General features: G+C 38.2%; 1 protein-coding gene across 1 annotated transcript in view; it reads right to left on the reverse strand.

Moving 5' to 3' along the window:
• Positions 1-5,365: 5,365 nt before the first annotated feature.
• ZBBX (zinc finger B-box domain containing) overlaps positions 5,366-21,721 on the reverse strand; it is a 144,256-nt gene continuing 127,900 nt past the window's right edge. Inside the window, exons 19-20 of the mRNA XM_015445484.4 lie at positions 8,293-8,431; positions 5,366-5,998 (exon numbers count right to left, since the gene is read on the reverse strand). Of these exons, the coding sequence (XP_015300970.3) occupies positions 5,872-5,998; positions 8,293-8,431 (266 nt within the window). The 3' untranslated portion in view covers positions 5,366-5,871. The remainder of the gene's footprint in view (positions 5,999-8,292; positions 8,432-21,721) is intronic.

Consider the following 21,721-nt stretch of genomic DNA (forward strand, 5'->3'; position numbering starts at 1 on the left):
ATGTTATAAAAATCCTATAAATCCTAGAAAAACTTGACTATGTAAAAAAAAGTGAAATTATATAACAGTTTACTCTAAAAGATTTATCTCATACTTATGTTAAGTATATAACATTTATGTTAAGTATATAATTTTAATTAATTATAAAATATAGATGAAGTCTATTTTCCCCCTGGAAATCTTTAAAAGAATTTGTAATTAGAATGTGTAGATATATAATTTTTTTCTAGATAAAAATGTGAATATATATATACATTCTTCTGGATAGAAAGCAGTACACATATTGATTCCTTCTGGCAGAAGTAACAGCATGTAGATAGTCTTTTCAGAACTATATTCTCATAACTGTTACTATACATTTGAAAAAATAATCCTGATCAATCAATAAATTCTTTTCATTTTAAACATAAGTGTCACCTTATGGAGAACATTAAAAATATCATCTTCTTTTGCTTAACTATAGTAGACATTTGCATTAAAATAGGAGGATCTTTATTTCCTCAGAATTCATCTATGCCTGCTGGTTATTCCCCAGCTAAACTCATAATCCTGTTTGCAACATCATAATCATTTACCCAACAAACAATCATTGTGTCACTAACAAAGAATTATGACTTTAGGTAGGGTATAAACTACAGGCAGAGATGATCTCTGAGGAAATAAACATTGTTTTCATGCAAATATGGTTAGTAATAAATAACCAGGGGTGAAAATTATGATGAAACAGAATATCCTGCAAAAATGTATGTAAGGAGGCATAAATAGTATATACGTTTTTAAAATTTCTCCTATCTGAAAGAATGATGCACAAGGTGTTCATAAAATGCTGGTAAAATTTTAATATTTAAAAGAGCTTTGAATTTACACAGAATAGAAGAAAGCTATAAACAGATGAGACAACATTTCAGAAAGATTTTTAATAAATTAATTTATATATCTAGCTTTTAACATAAACACCGGCTTTTTACATCATTCAATCTAATTATCCATCTCACTGCAAGCATTCTCTACTTTTGATATTGAATGATTTTTATGGGTCACTTATGTCAACCTGCACCTAAATTCACTTATTTATCCAACATTAGTTTGTCTATATATTCAAAGATTATAGCATAAGCTCACAAAAAGTGATGATAATAAGCATAGCAAAGCACTTTCCATTTGCAAAAGTGTTTTTGCATTCATGACTTCATTTGATTTTCACAACATTCCTTTGAGCTAAGGAAAGTCAGTGTCTTTTTCTCCATTTTATAATTAAGAAATACATTCATATTAGTGATTTTCCAGTTAGTAAGTAGTATAATCTGATAACGTGGATATACACCCTGTTTTTCTCACTATATATATCATCTTCCTTTGGGAAAATGTAGGGACTGACAGGGCTTCTAAACTGGATCCTGCAAGTTCACTTATTCAGTCATTCACCTACTAACGACCTCCCATTCTGAGCTAGGCATCTGATGGAGGCTGAGTTATGTGGCAGTCAACGTGAACAGGACAGATACTCTGCTGAAATGTATAGTCGCCGGGCGTGGTGGCTCACGCCTGTAATCCCAGCACTTTGGGAGGCAGAGGCAGGTGGATCACCTGAGGTCGGGAGTTTGAGACCAGCCTGACCAACATGGAGACACCTCGTCTCTACTAAAAATACAAAATTAGCCCCTCATGGTGGTGCATGCCTGCAGCCCAGCTACTCGGGAGGCTGAGGCAGGAGAATCGCTTCAACCCGGGAGATGGAGGTTGTGGTGAGCCGAGATCGCGCCACTGCACTCCAGCCTGGGCAACAAGAGCGAAACTCTGTCTCAAAAAAAAAAAAAAAAAAAAAAAAAAAAAGTATAGTCTAGTTAAGAGGCATACCTTCCAAAATCACATTTGTATATTAATAATTATAAGTGTTATGAAGCAGAAAGCAGGATGCAATGAGAAAGAATAAAGAAAAAAGGGACAAATGGAATTAATTTGGATAGAGATTAGATAAATTCTCTTTGAGAAGATACATTTTGAGACTTGAGATGAGAAATAGCATGTGCCAAAACAAGGATAAGATGAGCATTGCTCAAGATCTTTTCAAAAACTGAATAAAGGGACAGAGAGAATTGCTTTTTTCTGAATCGATATATTATTTAAAATAGCTGATAAGCCATTTCATAACATTTATTTTTTTCAAGAAATATTTTCTGTGCACCTCACATAAAATGCCCAGCATTAAGTGATCTTAAAGGTAGCAGACACCACTGGCCTGTGTTGTGTGACATACTCAGCATGCACTACATATGAATTACTTCAATGGATATAAAACATACTAAAACTATTTTAAAAAATGTAATGTTAATTTGTCTCCAGCATGTGCATGTCCAGAGCTGTAAAATTACAGAATTTCATATGACTATTACAGCACTAGACAAGTCTGGGTATAAACTACAAATTTCAACAAACATGTAAGATCAGGTGGTCATTTATCCGATAGTTGTTAAAGGCGCACTGTACTGACTCCACTATTAGTAATATGGCTGAGGTTCTTGTGGAATATCTATAACTCTCTCAGTTCCACAGTTAGAACCAGGCCTGTAGAAGCAATTTTAAGTATGAGCTTTAAAATGAGAGAACACATTGAAGCTGCTTCAGGCAAAGGCTCTAATTTTACTTAGTTTTTATTTCCTCATTAGACTAATGGCAATGGAATTAAAGAACTTTCTACATGTGTGGTTATTGGAAGCAAATAAAGGCAGAAGGGGGTCTGGTCTACGCTGCCACAGAGTACCCTCATGTTTAATTTCAATGTCATATTGGAAGTCAGATGACAATTTTTTTATCTCAGATTTGGCCAGAGATGTACTGATGATAATTAATTATCAGCTTAATATTTATTTCAAAATGCTGATATTGTAAAAGGTAGTAGCATCATATAAAATGATCTTCTGAGCTAGTTCAAAAAAGACTCAAGCTATGTCTGAATACACAAGAGAAAATAGTTGTGCTCCAATCCTTCCCTAACAAGAATAGGACAATACCACTTTCGTTTTATCTGAGAGAAGCACTAGTATAAATCACACCCAGAGGAACAATTTGTTTCTTCATCAGAAGGGAAAAGGAAGATGTCTTAGAGCAAAGGAAAAAGAGTCATGAAACATTAAACCTGAGCACATATGCTAAAATATGTATATATATATTTTAAGTTAAAAGATGAACAGTAATCCTCATTTTAACTATAGATACTAAAATTCAGAAAGCCAGCAGTGTCAGGACAAGAGGCCAAAAGAGATTTGGACACAAATGATGAAGATTCATTGGTGACTCACTGTTGTCTGTCTATGGGATTGTGACAGAGGACGTGTTAAGAGGGCAGTAAAAATTGCAGAGGAGTCACACTCTTTTAAACGATATGTCTTTTGCAACATTTTCTTCTGATAATATTCCTTGCTTTCTTGATTGCTTATTGTCCACGTTTGTTAATCAGTTTCAATAGAATGCAATTTTATATTAAAGGACATGGAAATGGCTATAGGTCTCTTCATCATAATTTTCTATCCTATCAGTAGATGATGTGTGTGAATTCAGTACAGTTTATCAATGACACGAAAAAGTATCAAAGGTAAATGTGTACTAAACAACCATCAGTCTTGTATAAGAAGTTACTACCCAGACTCACAGGGAAGACAAAAGAGTTTGAGTCTGGAGTCATGGCTACGTTGTTGCCAGAGCCTGGCCAACTTTCAGGGGTATTTTTCTGTTAAGTCAACAAACTCCATAAAGGGAAACTGCCCTAAAATGTCACAAAGTGATGACCACAAAATTATCATCCCATGTTTTCTTCTCTTTCTTAAGCCTTGAGTTATAAGATTATAAACTTTGGACTCCCACCAGTATCAAAATCTACAACTTCTCAACACCAGCAAAATAATTCCCCTTGTCTTCTTTCTTTTGACTATCCCAACAGTCCTTCAAACTGGCTGTATTGGGTTTTCCAGAGAAATAGAACAAATAAGATGTGTGTGTTTATACGTATCTATATCTATATATTTATATCTATCTATCTATCTATCTATCTATCTATCTATCTATCTATCTACCAATTGATCTATCTATAGGAAAAGAGAGATTTTTAAGAATTGCCTCATGCAATTGTGGGAATAGCAAGTCCAAAATCCACAGGGCTGGCCTGAAGGCTGGAGACCCAGGCAAGATATGATACTGCAGTTCAAGCCTGAAGTCAGTCTCAAGAAAGAATTCCCTCTACCTTGGAGGATCTCAACTATTTTATTTTTCTTAAGGCCTTTAAACTGATTGGATGAGGCCCACCCACCTTATGTAAACTAATTTGCTTTACTCAATGTCTACTTATTTAAATGTTAATCTAATCTAAAAAATACTCCCACAGGAACATCTAGAATATAGTTGACCCTTGAAAAACATAGGTTTGAACTGTGAGGGCCCACTTATACATGGACTTTCTTCTGCCTCTATCACTCCTGAGACACAAAACTCATATCCTCTTTTTTCTTCCCCTTCTCAGCCTGCTCAATATGAAGACAAGGGTGAAGATTTTATAATAATCCATTTCTATTTAATGAATATTAAATACATTTTCTCTTATGATTTTCTTGGTTATGTTTTCTTTTCTCTGACTTACTTTATTGTAAGAATACAGTATATAATACATGTAACATACAAAATATGTGTTAGTTGACTATTTATACTATAGGTAAGGCTTCCAGTCAACCATAGGCTATTAGTTACGTTTTGCAGGAGTAAAAAGTAATACACAGATATTTGGCTGTGCAAAGGGATGGTGTCCCAAGTCGCTGTGTTATTCATGAATCAATTATAAGGTCTGACAAAGTATCTGGTGTATTAGTCTGTTCTCACATTGCTAATAAAGACATATTCAAGACTGGGTAATTTATAAACGACAGAGGTTTAACTGACTCACAGTTCAGCATGGCGGGGGAAGCCTCAGGAAATCATGGTGAAAGTGGAAGTAAACACATTCTTCTTCACGTGGCAGCAGCAAAGAGAAGTTCTAAGCAAAAGGGGGGAAAGTCCCTTACAAAACCATCAGATCAGATGAGAACTCATTACCACGAGAACAGCAGCATAGGGGTAACTGCCCCATGATTCAATTACTTCCCACCAGGTCCCTGCCTGGACACCTGGAGATTATAGAAACTACAATTCAAGATGAGACCTGGGTGGGGACACAGTCAACCTATATCATTCAGGTATTGTAGACCAGTCACATTTTCACATAAAGCTAATCACTACATTGACCTTCTTAAAAAAAAAAAAAGAAAAAAAAAGATAAAAAAGATGCTTAGGGGTCTTTACTGTGTTTTGCTGGAGCAGAGTATGAAAAGTTTCACATCCATTTTATTTTTGGTCCTCTTTTTTTCTTTTATTGCAAACTTTTGAAGATACCAGAACTTCTATAAATATCAAAAACCAGAAAATAAACAGTGTAGTTATAGGTTCAATTGATGATACTGACTAGTGTGACTTGGCTGTCAAATGCACACTCTTGTCGATAACATAATTATTTAAAATATATTTGGACAATGAAATATTACTTTAAGTATAATCATGTTCTGCCCTATAGTAGGTTTTATAGACACAGTTATAACAGTTATTTCTTCAAATTCACCATATTTTACTAATATAATCTACGAAATAGATTAGTAGTTGACATATAATATATCATTGGAAGAATAAGCCCTTGAACTTATAATTTTACTTTTATTAGTTTGTAGCCTTGAAACTTCAGAGACATTAATAATCAAAATCTCCAGCACTTGGACAGGTAATCACTTGGTTACTTTTCTCAGTTGTTTGCTTTACTCTGGGTACCAAATGGAAAAAGTAATCAACAAATAATCATTAAGTACTCTTTGACCACGGTAGTGTAATGACATGTTGCTTGTTGAGAAAATCTTCCTCCTCATCATCTGTACTGCTCTCAGAAAGTGACAGCAAAGACTGAATTTCGGTATCTCTTCCAGAACAGCTGAAAATACATAACAAGATCAATACACAATATACAGAACCAGGTTTCAACTCTTCATTTATCTTCTGATCAATACTACATATGTTGGAGTTGCTGGAGGCAAGCAGATGTGAGGGGGCTGTATCAGACTGGGACCACAATTTTCAGTGTGCCCAATATAGCAAGCCTCCTTTTAATGAGAAATTCTCATCATTCTCCCTCTCCCAAGAAATAAAGCCACAGTGGAAGGAAGGAGAGAGTTTATGGTCTCTGATTGTGTCTTTGTTGATGATTCAGAGGCACTTTAGAAACCTGCAGAGCCTCAGGGTCATCATTAGGAACATTCATCATCACATTGGCTGTTTAAAAGAATCAGGGTGAATAGACTGCCAGATAAATCACCTCTTTTGTGTACTATGAATTAGGACTATGTAGATAGCCAGTCAAGATATGCCAAAGCAAAAATTAATGACAGCATTTGTTTGTTATTTTATTTTGTTGCATTTTATTGGTGGCAGCAGGGGGCACTGATGGAAGCTGTAACACCTGAGTATCTAAGGTTTGGGAACAAAGGTAGGGTGGGGAGCAGATAAAAGTGTACACAATTAGGATTTTTTTGTCCTAAATAATCTAGATTCTCAACCTATATATGCTGCTAAATAATATAAAATGCTTCACTCTGTGATGGATATAACTGTTCATTGGATTACTTTTTACACTCAGCACATGCTAAATGAGCAGCTTATAAACCACGGTCTGTGGAACAATGAAAATCTCATTGTGATTTTTCACTGGTCCAAGAAAAAAGAGCTAGTGACTGTTTCATGAGGTTTTTAATTTTAAAGAAATGTGCTTTAGATGGGTTCATGTCCTTTGTAGGGACATGGATGAAGCTGGAAACTATCATTCTCAGCAAACTACTGCAACAACAGAAAACCAAACACTGCATGTTCTCACTCATAGGTGCGAACTGAACAATGGGAACACTTGGACACAGGAAGGGGAACATCACACACCGGGGCATGTTGTGGGGTGGGGGCAAGCTGGATGGATAGCATTAGGGGATATACTTAATGTAAATGATGAGTTAATGGGTGCAGCACACCAACATGGCACATGTATACATATGTAACAAACCTGCACGTTGTGCACATGTACCCTAGAACTTAAAGTACAATTAAAAAAAAAAATTTTAAAAATCAAAAACAAAAACAAAAAAGAAATGTGCTTTATTCTGTTAGTAAGGTCCCCTTATATTTTTAGTATTGAATGTCATTTGTTTTATAAGTGATGAGAATACTTGTAGGTTTAGTTTGTTTTTAATGATTTATCTAAGGGAAGAAAATATCAATCTTATATTGATCCTTTAAAAAATATATAAATGATAATAGAAATGCAAAAATCCAGGCTCAGTGCGGTGGCCTGAGTGGTCCCAGCTATTTAAGTGGCTGAAGCAGGAGGATAGTCTGAACCCAGGAGTTTGAAACCTACCTAGGCAACATGTTGAGACCCTGTCTTAAAAAAAATGTTTTAGAAGAGAAAGAAATGCAAAAACCAAGAAAAATAGCTCAATGATTTCCTCCTCCAGAAAGAATAAGAAACCCTTGATTCCCTTTTTACTACAATTTCAGATTTCAATTAAATTTCAATCAAATAAATTTACAATACAAATAACTTATTTTATGCTTGTTTTAGTCTTTCTAAAAGAAATCCTGCTCCTTTTTCAAGGAATTGCAGTGTCAATAATAGACTGAAACAATAGACTACTGTTTTGAAACATTTACTAGTGTAACGTACATTCCTTATAAGCCGATCCAACCATCCCTAAAATCCCTAAATGTATTTTATGTGAGGAAAGAATGATATGATACAAATTAAAATGTTATTGTTAATTATCTAGATTTGATTTCAAGAAAGAAACTTACTATTTGATTCTAAAAACCTTATTCACATTGGGTAGGATTCTATTAATACAAAGTATTGAAATGTATTAGGTTAATTAATTCAAGTAAGGCAATTGTTTTTCAATATAATAAGAAATGCTGAAGGATTATTATATTCCAAATATCTTTTCATTTTTATGATACATATTGTGCAGTAGAGAACGATCTCTTCACATTAAAGTGACAACTTTATAAGCCTTTTACTAAATCTTGATAATAGATCAGCAAAGAACCCAAACATTCTATAAAGAATGGTCATATAAAGTACACACACGAGGACAGTCTTTCTATATATAATAAAGATAACTAGTTGGAACTTGTCAAAATTTTACTACATACTATATTAATATATAAACTGCAGGCTTAACTTACCTCAATTCCTCAACTCCACAGGGACCCCTCACATGTGAGGTCTTAAGGAAATCTGTGGAAGTCTGACTTATATTCAGTAATTGGCTGCTGAAATCTGGGAACTCTTCTGAGGTTAAGCTATAAAGCTTTTCTGAAGTATCTGAAACATTTTATTTCATGCATTGTCAAAACATAAATTCAAGAAACAAATATACAGCATACGGTGCTGTATGTTTACACGGAGTAAATTACAGGCAATAAAAACAGGGTCAGCATAGATTTTTAATTATTCCTCAATTTTCTGATGTTTGTGGGATAAGTTTAATTTGAAATTCCAAATTGGGGCATGGGTAGCAAGTCATTTTTATCATATTGATTTTAAAAGACACATTACATTTACAACTGTGTCAAATGTCCTGATACCTCATAAAATTAAAAAAAAAAAAGTGACCCCCTAGAATATTTTGCAACTCGTCAACCTGTTGGACATTTTATTATCTTTTTTCTTATAAGAAATAAAAGCTTTACTCCCACACAGTCTAAGGGAAAGATTAGCCATGGCAAAGTTGCTCTTTCTTTTTGGACTTCCTTCCTTTGTGTGAGTAGATAATAACTGTTCATATTTGAAAGCAGAGAAGCCTTAAATTTTTCTTTTCATGAAGCTGGCTTATGATTTAGCCTAGCTAAGGACAAATACTGCAAGTTAAATAAACAAAATCTTTGGGCAAATATATCTTCATATAAACCACCAAAAATTCAAGTATGTAACTAAATATCATTGTATATTAGAAGGGCTATAATGCTTTCTTTTTCACTGCTGAAATTGTAATGAGCCATCTAACTTATACATAAAGTTATACTATGATGACTATTAAAACTGTCAAAATTACTGGTTGCTATTCTTCCCTTCCTTTTTTTCTTTTTTCTTTCTTTTTATTTATTTATTTATTTATTTTTGAGACGGAATTTCACTCTTGTTGCCCAGACTGGAGTGCAATGGCGTGATCCTGGCTCACCGCAACCTCCGCTTCTCAGGTTCAAACGATTCTCCTGCCTCAGCCTCCCAAGTAGCTGGGATTACAGGCATGTGCCACCACAGCCAGCTAATTTTGTATTTTTAGTAGAGACAGGGTTTCTCCATGTTAGTAAGGCGGCTCTTGAACTCCTGACCTCATGATCCGCCCACCTCCGCCTCTCAAAGCCCTTTACTTTTATGAGAGGACAAATAAACATCCTCCTGGTCACAAGAACCAAACATCAACACACATGTGTTCTACAGTGGACTTTTTTTTTTTTTTGGTGATTAGTATCAACTTGACATTTTTGAGCAAATAGAGATTTCCTTACTGAAAGTGAATCAGATTATTCCCTCTGAAAAACAGACCTCAATGAATTTACACATGGAAGTGTCCCTAAAATTGTTTAGCCCAGTGACTTTGAAATCATGATGTATGGGTACATTCAATAAGCTTAGGATTTGGTTCCTGCTCTCACCATATCCTCAACAATCAGGACTTTACCTGATCTAAATTTAGGGGTTCTATATAAGATTAATTTTGAAAAAGACAGAAGATTTTTTAGTTAAAATTTTTTAAACCTCCTAATTACTTCCATCTTCACTTAGAGATCAGGGAATTGGGGGCCCATGGAGAACTGATAACTTGCTGAAAGTTACACGGCCATATAGTGGAAGGGCTGAAACTAGAACTGATCTCTGGCAGCTCACCAATATTGTAAATCACTCTGTTCCAGAATCTAATTCTTTAGCTTTAAGCTATTATCTTCTCTCCTATTTTTCCATAAGGTAAAAGAAGACCCAAGGCACCTTTACATGCCCTAACAAAAGGAAATGCTCCCACAAGAAAGCAGTAAATTCAGGATTTGGAATTGGTAGAATTATAGAACTAAAACCCAGTAGTAATGCTTTGATCTAAAGAATACCACCAGGTAAGATATCCAAATTCTTACGACTCATTTGAGCTAATTGAATGAACATAAAGCTAATTCAAATTGTGCAAATAGAATGAGTCTATTTTTCTAGAACTATTTATTCTCAAAATTATATTTCAGAATACCTGTAAAGTTAACAGGAACAAAGGTAATACCACTTGATTTTAGGTAACAGAAAATGAAGGCAGAGAAAAATAAAACTACTCATAACAACCCCATTGTAGTTTAGTGTTAAACCCAAAAGTTCAATTCTACAAAAATCTGTCACCTGATTTTTCTAATACAGGACCTGATAAGACAGGATTAACATTTGTATTAAAAAATTTACAACTGGCAAGTCAGTTGTTGAGAAATGAATTATAGTTAAACCTTTTTTATCCCTGGAGTAAGAGTACCTTCTCTGATCATGGAGGAATCTCTTTAAAAACAATAATAAACAATTAGACTAAGGAGAAAAAATGGTTAAAATATAGAGTTCTAAGGTACATTTCTAAAACCGAAGTCATTTAAAACACATGCATAAAACTAACTATATTCCATAGAGAAATAAGCACTTATTTAAATAAATGAAAGAAAACACTAAAGAAAGAAATATAAAAACTTCAAAGAATGAGAACCAATCAGAGAGGCTATTTCCCAGCAAGGAAAAACAACAACTCTAAAGGACTATCTAGAATAGCTACATATCTACATCCTAATATTAAAGACAGTGTGACATCCACTTTGTAACCTGTGAGCCCTATTCCTAACACCGCAGCCTCCTTATTTTTCATTCTTTCCATCTCCTCTCCCCTCTGCACTATGTCTTGCTTATTTCTCCTTTTCCTATTCTCTCATGCTTGCATTCCTTTACCTTCACTCTGCCCACATCCTCCCCTTCTTAAGTGGTGATATGGTTTGGATTTGTGTTCCCACCCAAATCTCATGTCCAATTGTAAACCCTAATGTTGGAAGAAGGGTCTGATGAATGTTGACATTATCATGGGAGAAGATTTCCCCCTTGCTGTTCTCGTAATAGAGAGTTCTCATGCACCTCTCACCCACCCCTTCCTCCTGCTCTGGCCATGTGAAGATGTACCTGCTTCTCCTTCTGCCAAGATTATAAGTTTCCTGAGACCTCCTCAGCCATGCTTCCTGTACACCCTGCAATTAAACCTCTTATTTAAATATATAAATTACCCAATCTCAGGTATTTCCAATGGCAGTGTGAGAATTGACTATTACAAGTGATCACAAAATTGATTTGAAGTAAAGGTTTCAAATTATTTATGTGGCATTGTTATACTGTGGCAAGACAAAGAAATGTGGGGGTAGCTTTGCTTGGGGTTGTGCCTTGCCTCTGCTATACACCCAGGGGAGACCATGAGCAATTACTGCATTGCCCAGAGCCTCAGTTATTGAATATGAAGAAAGGAAATTAAAAGTAGCATCTGCCCCATCTACTTTACCAAATAGCTGTTAAGATCGAATGGAGCAACATCACATATAAAAGCAACCAGTAATTATTATTACTGATTAAATGGTGTCATATTCCTTTTATTAACTTTTAAATATGTTTTCACTTCTATGTGCACCCAATTTGTTTTCAGAAATTTAAAGACACACTAAAGCAAAAAGACTGTCATTCTATCTCTTTGTAATTTGGCTGCCTTTTCGAGGGTTATCTAGTTAATTTGTGAACAATAAATCCTGACTAGATTAGCACTTTTACAGTTTAATACATTACTTAATGGTCAACCTATGAACAGAGGCTCCAGTTACTCAGAAAGCCACTGCCTCATTGTTTTATTTCACTGACAGTCTGGCCTATGGTCTAGTATCTGGTATATTTTTATTATTTTTTATATAAGAAAAAGTGCTTTCATCTGTTTAATTACTTGCTCAGTTAATTACCTGTGAAATAATACAAACACAAGATTGTTGTGGGAACTTAAGGACTACAAAGATTCTTAAACCACAAATAAGATTGAGCTTGAAACAAATAAATCGTTTTTAACTATTGAAGAAGTAAATGCTTTAAAGTGCATTATCCCTAATACTTTTTCACAATGCATATTTCCTAAATTTCTTCAGGCTGCAGTAACATCCAGAAACTGACAAAGTGTCTTTATAAGTAAGTTATACCGATATGTTAAGTTCATTAAGGAAGTGGTTATAATGTTTATATAAAACTATTTGTGAAAGGAATAATAAGTGGCATGAACTACAACTAACTATACTCCTCAAAGCAGTACAGATGATAACTAGTTTTAGAATGGAAACAGCTTTTAGAGTTTATTAAAAATTGGGTTTACCAAGGACATCGTACCTTACAGTACGTAGGGAGTGATACGGAAGTGGGGCAGGGAAGTGCTGGGTAGAGAAAGGCAGGTTCCTGGCTAAGGCTCTACACCACAGACTGAGGTGAGGACAGGCACTCCTGCTTTTGTGCACAAATGTTGCATTTTCCAAGACCACCCTGGCCTACCACACCCCCATCCTGGGCCTATGAAAACCTGAGACGCTAGCAGGCAGACACACAAGTGGCCAGAGGCTGAGAGGAGCACATCAGCGGAAGAAGACACAAGTGGCTGGACGGCAAGAGGACGTCAAGAGGTCACGCTGGCAAGAGAGCACACTGACAGACTCTGGCACACTGGCAGCCCATCAACCAGCAGGTTGAGGCGGAGTTTGGCTAGGGTAGTCAGAGGAGAGCTGGGGCCGCCAAGCAGCCCAACTCTAGGGGAAAACCATCTCCCTTCTCGCTTCCCCATCAGTGGAGAGCTACTTCCACTCAATGAAACTTTGCACTCATTCTCCAAGACCACAGGTGATCCAATTCTTCCGGTACACCAAGGCAAGAACCTGGGCTACAGAAAGTCCTCCATCCTTGTGACAATCTAGAGGGTCTAATTGAGCTGGTTAACACAAGCCACCTACAGAGGGCAAACTAAAACATCACCCTGTAACACATGCCCACTGGGGCTTCAAGAGCTGTAAACATTCACCCCTAGACACTGCCGTAAGATTGGAGCCCCACAGTCTGCCTATCAGTATGCTCCCCTAGAGGTTAGAGCAGTGGGGCACTGAAGAAGCAAGCCACATCCTCATTGCATACCCTGCAAGGGGGACTAGGGACCCTTTCCCATTTCAAATGGAAGCTCTGCTAGGATCCTGGGAGACGAGTGTGAATAAATGTGAAACTGTCGGGTCTGCCTCTCTTCCAAAACCCTCCCACTTCTCTCTCTTTCCTGCGGGTAAGAAACTCTATTTCCCTTCAAAACTCTGCCCTTAAGGATATGAACAGACAATTCTCAAAAGAAGACATACTTACAGCCAACAGACACATGAAAAAATGCTCATCATCACTTGCCATCAGAGAAATGCAAATCTAAACCACAATGAGATACCATCTCACACCAGTTAGAATGGCAATCATTAAAAAGTCAGGAAACAACAGGTGCTGGAGAGGATGCAGAGAAATAGGAACACTTTTACACTGTTGGTAGGACTGTAAACTAGTTCAACCATTGTGGAAAACAGTGTGGTGATTCCTCAAGGATCTAAAACTAGAAATACCATTTGACCCAGTCATCCCATTACTGGGTATATACCCAAAGGATTATAAATCATACCACTATAAAGACACATGCACATGTATGTTTATTGCAGCACTATTCACAATAGCAAAGACTTGGAATCAATCCAAATGTCCATCAGTGACAGACTGGATTAAGAAAATGTGGCACATATACACCATGGAATAGTATGCAGCCATAAAAAAGGATGAGTTCATGTCCTTGGTAGGGACATGGATGCAACTGGAAACCATCATTCTCAGCAAACGATTGCAAGAACAGAAAACCAAACACTGCATGTTCTCACTCATAGGTGGGAACTGGACAATGAGATCACTTGGACACAGGAAGGGGAACACCACACACCGGGTCCTATTGTGGGGAGGGGGGAGGGGGGAGGGATAGCATTAGGAGATATACCTAATGTAAATGATGAGTTAATGGGTGGAGCACACCAACATGGCACATGTATACATATATAACAAACCTGCACGTTGTGCACATGTACCCTAGAACATAAAGTATAATAATAAAAATAAATAAATAAAAATAAAACAAACAAACAAAACTCTGCCCTTACCAGTCAGTCAAAATCCCCAGACTTCGTCTCTTTTCTCCCTCACACGGTTTGAAATGGCTCTTACCTCTTTCTTTATAATGTTCAGAGTTTTGCTACAGACTATGGCAATGTTACTAAGTAAAATGAGCATTAGGTTCAGCTGCCAAAGGTGCAAATCACATCAATTTTCCTAGAGGTGCCATGTATGCCTCCACCTTAATGGCTGCAGGCACACACAGCTCGGAGCACCTCTCCTTACCCTCTCCCCTCGCAGCTTGGGTGCCTAGGCCTGCCCACAGCAGGCAAAGACCAAGCCCAACAGCCACGAGTGGGTGCAGGACAAAGCTGGGACAACCGTAGATGCGACCCCACGGGGTCAACAGATAGGTGCTTCTCACCCACCTTGATGATGGAACCTTTCCCTGGCCAAGGAATTCAACCTGGTCTGAAATGGGGGAAAGATATAAGGATTACAGGAGTCCAGTTGCACTAAGCGAGGGGTTCTTCCCCCAGGATATTCCCCTTTTTCCTTTTAAACAGCTTTTCTTTTTTTTTTCCTTTTTCCTTTTCTAAGTGAGAGGGCTCCCCCACCAACTCTCTTTCTGACAGGAAGGTTAATGGAGTAATGGCCCCTGCTGGCTGATAACTGCAAATTCAACAGGGCACATTTGAGACATTCTAAAGAGATATAAACAGTCTCTAAAATAACTTTTCAGTCCCAAACTAGACCCCAAATTTCAGGCAGAGGCCCTAGAAAGAAAACCAAGTCTGAGGGATTCAAAGCCAGGCAACAGGCATGATGTAAATGGGCAGGACCGATTCCTGTCAACTAAACCCCCCACCTCACAGAAAGAGGCCACGCTTCATGGCATAAACAGGCTCAGGAAACTCAAGGTTTGTCGACAGCAGGGAGAAATGGGGACATAGATGAGGGCGGTTAATTCCCATTCTCCAGGTTTTCCTTGATTCGTGCATACACACTGCATCAGTACCCATGGCCGGCACCTGCCAAGGTCACCGGGGCTCAGGGATAAGCGGTGAAAAGTGAAAGAAGAATGCTCGCTTTCTGAGTCTTTGCTGAAAGAGGAAAGGAAATGAGGGACGCCTCTATTCACTGTCTTTCAGAATTGTCAACCAGTTCTTTTCACCACCCCCAGCTAATACTCCTCTGGAGTGTATTCTGAACCACTGGCACTGCTTTGAGCCTCAGAATCTGGAGGAAAAGTGCCTCCTAGCCCTCTGCAAAAAGGTTTGGCCAAATTATGATTTACAGGAAAGGCTGGCTTGGCCTCAGGAAGGAAACATTCATTTCAATACCATCTGGCAATTGGAACTTTTCTGTAGACATGAGGACAGATGATCTGAGGCCTCATATGTGTAGGCTCTCTATACCTTGCAAGGCAATCCAGACCTTTGCTCACAGTGTAGGACTGCCCTCCTGTTTGCCATCTCAGGGAAGGTCAAAAGAGGCGAGCCCAGGTAATTAAAGATATGAGTTCCAGGGGCATCCCCAGCAGAGGATCCAGTTGCCTCCAGCACTGTTCCTCGGGGTCCACCTGGACCACCCTATGTAGCTTCGGCTTCTCACTTGGCCCCTCCTAAAAATCTTTGCTCTAGACAATCCCCAGTCTCACTCTTAACCCTCCAACAAATGCCCAGTAAATTTGGGCCCAGTAAGGTCCAGGTCCCCTCCTCCCTACAGGACTTAAAGCAAATTCAGAGGGATCTTGGCAAGTTTTCAGATTACCCTGATAGATAAATAGAGGCTTTCTGGAATTACACCCAAATATTTGAACTCTCCTGGAGAGACATTATGTTACTTTTGAATCAAACCCCGAGGGACACGGAGAAGCAGGCTGCTCTGTCAGTAGCACAGAGATTTGGGGATGAGCTTTCTTTCATATATAGCGTCAGAGAAGGGGGTGAATATTATCCAACTGAAAGAGAAGCAATACCAGTAAATAACCCTAAATGGGATCCTAATGACGAGATGGAAGACTGGAAAAGGAGACACTTTCAGGTGTGCATAATGGAGGAATTATGTAGGACTAAGACCAAGCCTTTCAATTATATTAACTTGTCTATGATTGACTAAGGATTTGATGAAAATCCCACTGCCTTCCTGGAAAGGCTAAGAGCGGCCTTGATAAAGTACACCTCTAGCTCCTGATTCAGTCGAGAACAGCTAATCCTAAAGGATAAAGGTATTACCCAGGTAGCTCTTGACATCAGGAGGAAGTTGCAAAAATGGGCCCTGGGACCAGATAGTATATTAATGGACCTCCTGAAAATGGCCACCTCGGTCTTTTTATAAGAGAGACAGCGAGTCCCAGAAAAGTGAGAGGAGATGCAGGAAAGAGGCAAAAGCTTTGATGACCACCATGTAAGCCCACAAACCCGAAAATGCCCAGGGTGCACCTGTTAATTTCTAAAAGACATGACAAGTACAGTTATTTCTCTTCTAAAATTTAATTGTTCCCATACAAGGTTTAATTTCTTTCACCAGGCTGAAACAGTTCGGGGTAGAATGTTGCTGTTAGTATATTTCACTTCTTATCTCTGTAATCTTTGGCACTAAATTATTTCCTTGTATAATACACATGTTTAACCCATGCACACTTAACCTTATAAAACTTTTTTTTTTTTTTACTCTCAAGCCTAGAAACCATCAAAATCCAAATGGTCAACTGCAGCCTCAGAAGATGACTCCCGTTCTCTAGGAACACTTAGACCTCTAGGAGGAGTCTGACCGCCATTTTCCCCAGAACAATGCCCCCTGTCAGCAGGAAGAAGCTAAGACCAGTCATCATCCATATTCTAACTAAGGGCAGTTAGATGTACCTCTTCAAAGGGCGGAATGATACGGGAGGGATCAAGCAGTGCTGGGTAGAGAAAGGCAGGTCTCTGGCTAGGGTTCCACCCCCTTGGACCTAGGTGAGGACAGGTGCTCCTGCTTTCATGCCCAAATGCTGCATTTTCCGAGACCACTCTGGCCCACCACCCTCCACTTCTGGGCCTATAAACCCGAGACCTGAGTGGGCAGACATACAGGCAGCCAGATGTGGAGACGAGCATATTAGCAGGAAAAAACACAAGTGGCTGGATGGCAAGAGGAGGATGTTGAGGCAGCACGCTGGCAGAAGAGCACATGAACAGAAACCAGCACACCAGCAGGCCACTCACCAGCAGGATGGGGTGGAGTTTGGCCAGAGTAGTTGGAGGAGAGCTGGGGCTGTTGAGTGGCCCAACTCCAGGGGAAGACCCTCTCCCTTCTGGCTTCCCCAGTGGTGGAGAGCTACTTCCATTCAATAAAACTGTGCACTCATTCTCTAAGACCACGTGTGATCCGATTCTTCTGGTATACCAAGGCAAGAACCTGGGATACAGAAAGCCCTCCTTCCTTGCAACAACGTAGAGGGTCTAATTGAGCAGGTTAACACAAGCCACCTATAGATGACAAACCAAAAGGGCACCCTGTAACACACACCCACTGGGGCCTTAGCAGCTGTAAACATTCACCCCTAGACACTCTCGGGGAGTCGGAGCCCCATAGCCTGCCTGTCTGCATGCTCCCTAGCGGTTTGAGCAGTGGGGCACTGAAGAGGTGAGCCACACCCCCATCGTATGCCCTCTGAGGGGGACAAGGGAACCTTTCCAGTTTCAAAACCACTACCTGCTGTTTCTTATATAACTTAACATTTTTTTGAGGACTTACTATATGCTAGGCACTGTCAATTGTGTGTGTGGAGATAGAGATAAATTTTCAGAAATATAACATCTCACATATATAATTTTAAATAATGATCAAATAATATTATTAGATAGGTTCTATTATTATACTCATCTTTCATATACAGAATCTGATGCGATGAGAGATTAAGGAAGTAACGTGCCCAATATTATGAAGCTAGTAAGTGTTGGTATCGTTTCAAAACACACGCCCTGGCAGGGGAACCTGGTTATCAACTATCCTGCTTTCTGTCTCTGGTCTCTTGATTCATCACGATGTTGTGCCTGCAACACACACACAATTCTTTTTTTTTTTTTTTTTTTTGAGATGGAGTCTCACTCTGTCGCCCAGGCTGGAGTGCAGCCGGATCTCAGCTCACTGCAACCTCCGCCTCCCGGGTTTACACCATTCTCCTGCCTCAGCCTCCCGAGTAACTGGGACTACAGTCACCCGCCACCTCGCCCGGCTAGTTTTTTTGTATTTTTTTTTTAGTAGAGACGGGTTTTCACCGTGTTAGCCAGGATGGTTTCGATCTCCTGACCTCGTGATCCGCCCGTCTCGGCCTCCCAAAGTGCTGGGATTACAGGCTTGAGCCACCGCACCCGGCCCACACGCACACTTCTGTCCATTCTAGGTACTTCTAGAATGGCACTCTGATATCAGCCACAGAAATCAGAATCCAAGGAGAAACTGTTTCCTTAAACACCTCTGTCCTCCTCAGGTACTTCTGGAATGGCAGTCTGATATTAGCCACAGCAATTTGAATCGAAGAAGAAACTGTTTACTTTATGTAGTTATTTTGTGTCTTATTCTCCCAGTTCCTTAACATGGAAGTTTTTCATAGAACTTAGAAAGAAGAAGTGGATGCATCCTAGCAATAGCAGAAAACAAGTTAGAGAGGTTGCTGTTCACAATAATGCAGCTTTCACAGAGATTTGAACATATTTCATTTGTATAAGCATCCAGTGGTATGGAGGTGTATGTCTGAGAGCAAATCTCATGAAGTTTTTCCAGACTGCACCATGAGTAGTGAAAGGTGAATGGAAATTTTCTGCCCATTGATGCAAAACAGGGTAAAAAGGCCTTGTGCAGAATCAGTGAATTTTCTACAATGAGGCCTTATGTCACTTTAGCACTTGTCACTTCACTGACTGTTGGGTTGATTAGCCTGATGTGTCATCCTCTTCCTTTCTCAGAGTGAGCCTCTTCACAAACTGTGCACTCATCCAAAGCCAATCTTCCCAACATAAAAAATAAAATAAAATAAAAAGGCATGTCTGGGTTAAGTGTGAAAGTGATTGCCTTCTGCTGCTGGACCATCAGCAAAGCCCTGGCAGTTCACAGGCTACCCAGTGTCTGCTTGCTTTTGTATATGAAAGTTATGTGTTCTAGTGAAAATACTGACGTTAGTGTTTGAGAAAATAAGTGACACAGGAAAAAACTGAAGCACATAGAAACAAAAATAATTTTTAAAAATTGAAAAGCTGGAATGGTTGGAAAAAAGACAAGTGTTTGTACACTATTGCATTTCATTTGTAAATGACAAAATGTTTCGATTTTTAAAATTACAAAGCTCTTTTTAAAATTAAAAACTGTATGGTTATCCTTTTAGATCCAGTTCAGACCTCACATACTTTATTTCCACATTGGCCTGTCATGTAAGAATTATCTCTTAGAAGATTTATGTTTGAGTTTTAATAATTCAAGCAAGGTAAATGAATGATGGGTAAATATGGATTATTGACTTTTCTTCTCTAAACCCTATTACATAAATAGAAAAAGCAGAATAATAAAAATATAACCATAAAAGGAGCTAAACAAAGGGATACAATTGACATAATAACTTTGAGAAGAGTCAACCAAAGAAATAAAATTTATTGAGGTGCGTCTGGGTGCTATTCCAACACACGGTGTGTGCCCAACACACAGACACCAAATGAAGAATAGGAAAGGGAGAGTCATAAAAAGAACAGGCAAGTCTCACCAATACCATGTCAATAGGGAGACAAGTAGGTGAAAAGAAGTAAAGAGAAGACATCTGAAATCCTTAGTAAAGCCGCTAATCACCTACCTCAAAATCTTAGCAGAGACAAGAAAATTGCAAATCTGAAGGTTTCCCCACAGAGACAGAACACAGGAAACCAGGCCAATAGAAGTTTGGCATTTAGTAAAATCCAGAAAAAACAAGCAAGCCCAGATCTTTCGCCAAAAAATGCTGAGCTCCCCAGTCCTATCCTCTTCCCCATGCCTTTGAGATAGCAGGATACAGAAAAGAGTACAATACAGAACCCACAAACAGTAGCTCCATGGAAAAGACTGATAGAACTCAGTATGAGTGAAGAGAATTTCAGGAAGAATTTAGTTTCACTATATGAGAAAAGATGGAAGATAGGAACAAAGCCACTCACAATAAGCATAGGCAAGTGAGATCCAAAGAGATGACACAACTAGATATGCAAACAAACTAGAATCTTTAGCATGTAAAGAGTGAAAAAAATAAAAAAATAAAATTTAGTAGAAAACATAAATCAGGACCATAAGATTTTCCACAAGTCCTTTGGCTACAAAAGAAGTAATGAAAGCAAACTTTTTGAAAAGAGCAAAATCAATGTCAAAGATCAAGCAACAACATGTCAGGCATCAAAGGAAAGCTAAGTAAATGGTCACCTGTTCCTGGATTGGATCTTATACCAGAAAACAACAACAACAAAAAAAAAAACAAGCTGTAGCAAACATCAATGGGGTAATTTTAAAAAATTAAATATGCTCTGTGGATTAGAAAATCACATTGTATCTTGTAATGTGAGCTTCCTGATTCAGATCATTGTACTATGGTTATATAAGAGAAAGCAGTCTTTTCTGGGACATGCACACTGACATATTTTTTTGTAAAGTGTTACAATGTTTATAACTTCCTCTCACACTGTTCAGAACAAAGGGAGGTACAAAAGGAGGTGTGTATGTGCACTTGTATGCACCCGTGTGTGTATGCAAATAAGACAAAAGATAGCTAGTGAACCAGGCAGAGTATATTTGGGGGAAGAGTTCTTTATACTATACTTATATTTTGCAAATTTTGTTTTAACTTATATCAAAATAGAAAACTACCAAAAAATGTCAAAGAAAAAGTTACAACACCTTTAGAGAACTACTTTTTTAAAAGTCAAGTGATAAAGAGTGCATTATAACTAGGTGAAAATTAAACTCCTGACATATAGACATGCTTGAGATAATGATAGCAAATGCAAAGGGAAATTAAAAACTAGCTAAAACAATTGAAGATATGTAAGTAATACCTTTTTAAAGAGGCGACAACATAAAGAAAATAGGTTTCTCAGCAGGAGGAAGCCCAATGGAACAGAAAAGCAATTCAAAGATACAAAAACAGAAAATTTCTTTGAAAATAACGGGTAACGTACTCTACAGACAGAGAGAGAATCCTGCGTTTAAAAAAAAAAAAAAAAAAAAAAGCTGAATTATTGACACTGAAACAAAATCCTGGACCAGTTACTGACTTTCAAGGATTAAGAAAAATTTCTCCAAGCATTCAGTCAGGAAAGAAGCTTGTCACGTGTCAGAGAGAGAGAGAGAGAGAATCTAGGAGGCTTCACATTACTTCACAGCATTCGGAGCCAGAAAATGGCAAATCAGTAC

Source organism: Macaca fascicularis, chromosome 2 (assembly GCF_037993035.2).
Source record: "Macaca fascicularis isolate 582-1 chromosome 2, T2T-MFA8v1.1".
Taxonomy (NCBI): domain Eukaryota; kingdom Metazoa; phylum Chordata; class Mammalia; order Primates; family Cercopithecidae; genus Macaca; species Macaca fascicularis.